The sequence below is a fragment of the Poecilia mexicana genome, unplaced genomic scaffold (assembly GCF_051168715.1).
Source record: "Poecilia mexicana isolate PSO_F unplaced genomic scaffold, ASM5116871v1 scaffold_4, whole genome shotgun sequence".
In the NCBI taxonomy this organism is placed as follows: domain Eukaryota; kingdom Metazoa; phylum Chordata; class Actinopteri; order Cyprinodontiformes; family Poeciliidae; genus Poecilia; species Poecilia mexicana.
The window spans coordinates 8,962,449-8,968,562 of record NW_028263373.1 but is presented as its reverse complement, the minus strand read 5'-3'; the positions used below and the strand labels follow the sequence as shown (position 1 = coordinate 8,968,562).

Below are 6,114 nucleotides of genomic sequence, written 5' to 3'. Positions count from 1 at the left end.
CAGCTTTCAGGGTGCACTACAAAAAGAGTAGACCACCGGGATGGGTTGAGCTTCACAGGGAGCCTGTGGTGCCTTTGGGATTTGGCGAACAAAGGCACAGTGAGAAGGTCCAGCTCTGCAAGGAGTCTGCTGCTCCTAGTGTGGCTACCTTTGAGCGAACAAAACTAAAGAGAAGGCTGGAAATGAAAACAGAATCATGAGACTAAAGAAACTTAAAAGTCTAATGATTCAGGTTATAAAAATAATTATTTATATAGTGTTAATCATCAGTTGTTTTAAATAATTCAATTATAGTTCAGTTGTTTACCTCGTCCCCTTGACATGCATGACGATATTGTAAATGAGCCTGAACTATAACTGCTGAGTTGCAGCAATGCTCCTTTTACAACTTAGGCACTACTGCCCTCATGTGGACATTCAGAGAACATATGCTGCCAGTGTCTTAAACACATGAAGTAAATTTACTCAAATTTAGTTCTGCGTGAAACAACATTTTGTGAAATGGTGCTAAATAAATAAGCAGAATTTAATTGAATATGAGTAAACCTTAAAACAAAATAAAAATTACCCTAATTTTTCAATGTACCGTCATGAATGTACAACTTCAACATTCATCATTCCAAGGTGAAATTTCTTGGTTGTAGTAAATATTTAAAAAAATAAAAACTTTATCTTGACTAGTGAATGAGTCATAAAGTTACAAAAATGCAGCCAAATGTTAGTCTTTTAAAACATGCCGTTCTGCTATTATTCTGACATGCAAGTACGTATTAAAATGGTTTTATGCATTGCAACCATACCTGATTTTCATTTTATGCCCTTTGTCACCACATATTTTTCCTGCATTAAGCTCCTTGTCATGAACCCATCTTTCTATTTTAGATATAAACTGATCTATAAGCTATTGACTGGCTCCAAACTGGATGCATGTAATTTTTCTTGTCTTTTGTTTTTTTGTTGTGTTTTGTTTTTTGTTAAAACCGAAATGTACTTTTCCTACTGTCATAACAAAAAAAATAAAGAAATGTGTACAACAAGACTGATATCAGAACAGTGTGATTTTAATCTGATAAGCAGAAAAAAAATCAGGATGTGCAATCTTTGACAGACAAAAAAGGTGCATTTCTTTAAGAAGTCTAAATCTGAGAAACATTTAAATGAATTTCAGAATCAGACATTTCCAGCTATACTTGATGTGGGCATAAAATCCTGTGTGCATCAAAAACTTACAATTAGAAAAAACAAAAAAAACATCTCAACATGTTTCCTATGGATCGTAGTTGAGGGCGTTCTGGATGAGATGGTTTGTTAGAGGGGGATACCAGTCTTTGAAGAAGTTCATGACATATGTGTACCAGGGATAGTACAGCTCCAACTGCCTTGTTGCTCCTGTTACGATGATATTCAATGCAGCTTCTGTCGCAGGATAGGCTGGTGTCGTGATGATTCCCCTGGAGCACATAAAAAAAGTCCTTCACATCAAATCACGACGCAAGATATTGTCCATGTTTATTGTATATGATTAACAAACCTGACTGCGTTCAAAGCTGATTCGGTGTCAATGAGTCCCAGTGTGATAAGAGAGATGGACACGTTGCTTTTCTTCATTGCAAGTTCATGGCTGAGGGCCCCAAAGAATCCATTCAAGGCAGATTTTGTTGAACAGTACGGGGCCGTGAAGGGATTGCTCAGCTTCCCTGCAAACCACAGATAAACATCTGAGTCCAGTGCAGAGTTGAGTTATAACCATGTGGCCTCTGATGGCAGAGGCACGAGCATTTGGTATAGTGTTTTTTGTGACCAGTTAATCTTAGCAGAGAGGTCAGATTAGCAGATACTCCTTTTAGGATTACCCAGTACCAGCCCACCATGGGATACAGGTCAGTAATCAGTGGGGTAAGTCATATTTTTTTGATTTGTGATACTACTATTTTCCCACATTTGGACACAAGTTGACAAAATTTAAAAAAATAAAATAAAAATAGCTACAAATGTTTTTTTTTTTTTTTCTTGCCCACCCCTAAAACAAGTGTACATGTATCTAAATTTGCCGTCTATTAAGCTCACCTGCCATTGATGACACTATAACCATAGACCCTTTACTTTTCTCCAAAGAGGGCAAGGCTCTCCAGGCCATCTGTATGTAGCTAAAGAAATTGGGCTTCGGAAAACAAAAAGACATAGTGAGAAAGATCAGAGGCACTTTCTTCGTTTTAAGCACTGACAGACCATCAAAGTGCTCCATTTACCTTCATAAGCCACTTGACGTGATCCACGTCTCCATCCCACATGGCAAAGCGAGTCACACCAATGTGGTTGAGAACCAGGTAGTCCAAGCCTCCCAGTTTCTCCAGAGCAAAGTCAACCACTTTGTCCGGGTCAGACTCAGTAGACATGTCTCCAGATATGAAGAGAGCTTTCTGGGCCCCCAGACTCAGACACTTCTCAGTAACCTGTGAGCGAAACAGAGTAAATATGAGAAAATATACAGACTAGCCTGAACATTAACATATAGTTTGACTACTGTATGTTGAAACCACCTGATCATTTTCGATGTAAAACTAAAATCGATCATTTAAAAAAAAAAAAAGTGTCGCATTTACATGTGTGCTTTTTGGAAGACGTTTTATTATTACTTGCAAAATAGACTGAATTACTACACAGTACTCAAGGACAGAGAAAACTGCTATAAAAAAAAAACCCTGACCTGCTGTAAAACTTTCTCCCTCCTTGCTGTGATGACAATCTGAGCTCCAAAGCGGGCGTAGTGATACGCCATTTGTTCACCAATGCCTGAACTGGCCCCGGTGACCAACACCCTGGCACCTCTGAGAGACTCTGACATAAAAACAATCGATTTAAAAAACAAAAACCTTTATTTCTACTTATAACATGAACATTAAAATGCAAGAAGAACAGCAACAACAACAAGAAATGATCTGTGTTCACAAATGCACAAGACTCTCACTACATTGCATAAACTACAACCTACAGAAAATACTTGCGTGCATTTTTTTTTTTTTTTACAGTCCCACATCTACAGCAGTTAACCTTGAAGACAATAAAATGTTATCTCAGCAGGCCATTGTATTGCATCTGTAATCTCTTCAGAAATCAGATAACTAGTATTTGCTAGCTCAACTTGCAGTGTAGAAATTCAAAAAGAGGTCACGGAAGGGTCATAAACAGGGTCTTAGAAAAATCATTTAGCGTGCCAAAGTTTTAAAATGTTATGATTTAATAACAGCTAAAAATGTCCATCCGTCTGTTCATATGGTTTAGAATCTTTTTAATGAAATGCACCAGAAAGTGGAGCGACTGGAGTTTTCTCCAGCTGTGCACCGTTTGCCAGCTGGCTGAAAGAAGACTTCCACATTCTCCCTCTATTCACAAGAAAGGCAAAACTAGATGTTTGGAATACAACGTCCATGAACGATCACGGCTACTAGAGAAGCATCACACATTTTTCTAATAAGGTAACATTATTAAAACTGCAGTTACCAGGTTTCAGGCAGCATCTCAGTAGAGATGCCAACTGCAGGGATACCTCTAGGTACCGCTAGCTTACTAAGTTTATCATAAAAATGCTAATAAAACAGAAAGGTCATCTGGAAAGTATTTTTAGTATGTGCACTCAATATAGGGTTAAGGCTCTTTTTAAATGAATGACGGCGCTCAGTCTGTGGCTACAGTAGCAGACTTTAGCTGGTCTGCATAGAAGGCCTTGGTGTTTCTCGTCTTGATCTTGACAATATTCCAATGGCTATCACTGGGGTTTAGTTCAACCTAGTTCATGGACCAATCAAGCACAATGACATTGTGGTCATTGAACCAGGTAAGAGAGATGTTGGCAGTGTGAGCATGTGCCAAGTCCTCCTGCATCTCCATAAAGGTTGTCAGTAACAAAGGAAGCATGAAGTGCTGTAAACATTTCCTGCTTAGATGGCAGCGCTGACCTTAAACTTCATTAAACAGTGGACCAACACAATAAGAGAATTCCCTAAATATCACTCACAATGAAAACTTTACACAGGACCTAAGTTGACTTGGATTCTGCGTCTCTAGTCTCTTCCTCCAAACTGTGGAACCTCGATTTCCAAATGAAGCACGTTTATCTGAGATAACTTTGGACTACTGAGCATCAGTTCATTCCTTTATTCCTTTGGCCCAGGCTAAGCATCTCCGATCTTGTCTCTGGTTCAGGAGAGGTCTGACACATGGGGGACACAGCAGCAGAAGCCTGGACCAAGTCTTAGCAAAACCAACAGGGGCAGCAGCCGTGGACCTCAATGGCTTCTGGGCCCCAAAATGTTATCTAGTTGAAATAATTTTTTTCAAGTATAATATTTTATACACGTATAAATAAGTTAAATGGTACATTATTATGCGCGTAATAAAAAAAAAATAAAAAAACAATTTCACTTTTTGAATTCAATGAAAGAAATAAATTCGTTTTTAGAATTCCATTCTGAAACTATAAGTTGCCTGCATATTGTTTACAGTCTGTTTTTATTACCACATTTATCTGACATCAGTCTATCATGCTCACAATATGCATGTGAGCGTGTGCTGCAATAAGTGACTCAAAATGTATCATTAGCAGTTGGATTTATGGAAGCAGTAATACATTTTATTTAACTTACCTGGATCAAAACTTGGTCTATTCCACTTGACAGCTACATAGCCAACACAAATGCTAGCAATTACAATCTTTAAGAAGGCTCCCATGTTGCTTGTGCAATGATTTTCTGTGTGTTTCAGCTTTCAGCTGTGAGCTGAAGTGTGTGTAATAACGCACTTTCTCATTTTTCCTGTTTTCCGGACATTTAGGGGGCGTGGCTCCCAGGTTAATGTTTCATTGGACTAGAACTTGACCTGCCTTCTTTCTCCTGGTGAAATCCATGCTTTGCTGTTGTGAGCCATGAAAAAAAATTAAAAAAAAATGTCATGATATATATTTTTGATATATGGATATATCAAAAAGTAAATAAATAATTCAAATAACTGCTCGTTTTTATATTATCAGTTATTTTCCGGCTCAAAGATAAAGCAAAAGTTTTTAGAAGAATGTCTCTGAAAGACCATCATGTTGTTTTGTTGATTTCTGATTGGTTAAAAATGGTGGTCAGATCAAAACTGGCCAGACGGAAAAAAGACAGTGGTGATCTTAAACTACTGAATGTGGTTTAATATTTAACAGTTTGTAAATCAATTATGATTGTTTTTTTTTTTTAACTGCTTACACTGGGTCTGATTTTTCTGGGGCTGTTTGTGCACCGTAAAAAAATGCTTTTCAATGCATTTTCTTTAACATACTTTCGGGGAAAACAGAGGCGTAACGCGGCTGGAAAATTATTTATATACAAAGCTGACTCCATAAACAGCCAACTCATAAAATGTGTGGAAATAAGTAGATGCGACAGACAGAGACTGTCCATACGTTTTATGTTACAAACTCTCAGTGAACGCAACGGAGGGTGTGTGCGTGTGTGAATGCAAAGTGCGCATGCGTATGGACCGACGGCATCAGGAGACGGATGCATAAGATTTGACCAGTAAAGCGACGTCGACTCCAATCCAATCTGAATAAATTTATTGGCCCTCACTTGTCGCACAGCCATATGCATCATGATTATCAAATATTATATTAATCTTCGAAATATATTATTACACTAATATTGATAATATTTAATAATAAAATAAAACATTGTTTGATTTTCATTTGATATTTATAGCCCAGCAATTTTGAATGTCCAACCTCCACCTCTCACTTCTCAGTGGCAAGCAGTGAGGAAATCTCTCAACTTGGGGAAACACCAATAAATAAAAAATCAATACAATTTTCACATTCTACTGGTGTGCATTTGATTTGTGGCCTGTTACCTTTAGATTATTTTAGTGAATTTAGAAAAAGAGTGACAACAAAGAAACTGTACATGTTTTAGATATGCTTCAGATAAAGAACAGCCCTCTTTTTTTTTTTTTTTTTTTTTACAAAACTATGGATTGTTTGGATGTCGTAAAAGGATACTGAGAAAAGGTTAATATCCGATATTATGTTATTTGATGGAGTAATAAAAACATTCAACAGAAAGCTGAGTTTCAGTCATCTGT

At 37.4% G+C, this 6,114-nt stretch overlaps 1 protein-coding gene across 1 annotated transcript; it reads right to left on the bottom strand.

Annotated features, from left to right (window-relative positions):
- Positions 1-1,040: 1,040 nt before the first annotated feature.
- Positions 1,041-4,820, bottom strand: LOC106924194 (hydroxysteroid 11-beta-dehydrogenase 1-like protein). The gene is made up of 6 exons (XM_014997774.2): positions 4,644-4,820; positions 2,708-2,838; positions 2,250-2,453; positions 2,068-2,161; positions 1,532-1,697; positions 1,041-1,451 (listed from the first exon to the last, which is right to left on the bottom strand). Exons 1-6 carry the CDS (start codon positions 4,726-4,728, stop codon positions 1,268-1,270), a joined length of 864 nt encoding a protein of 287 aa, XP_014853260.2. The 5' UTR covers positions 4,729-4,820; the 3' UTR covers positions 1,041-1,267.
- Positions 4,821-6,114: the final 1,294 nt, after the last annotated feature.

Excerpts from the sequence above, each read along its gene's own strand:
- LOC106924194 (XM_014997774.2), bottom strand. The coding sequence starts at position 4,728 with ATGGGAGCCTTCTTAAAGATTGTAATTGCTAGCATTTGTGTTGGCTAT. Across the intron at positions 2,839-4,643 it reads TAGACCAAGTTTTGATCCAG|AGTCTCTCAGAGGTGCCAGG; the intron begins GTAAGTTAAATA and ends TTTTTATGTCAG. Across the intron at positions 1,698-2,067 it reads TATAGTGTCATCAATGGCAG|GGAAGCTGAGCAATCCCTTC; the intron begins GTGAGCTTAATA and ends TGTGGTTTGCAG.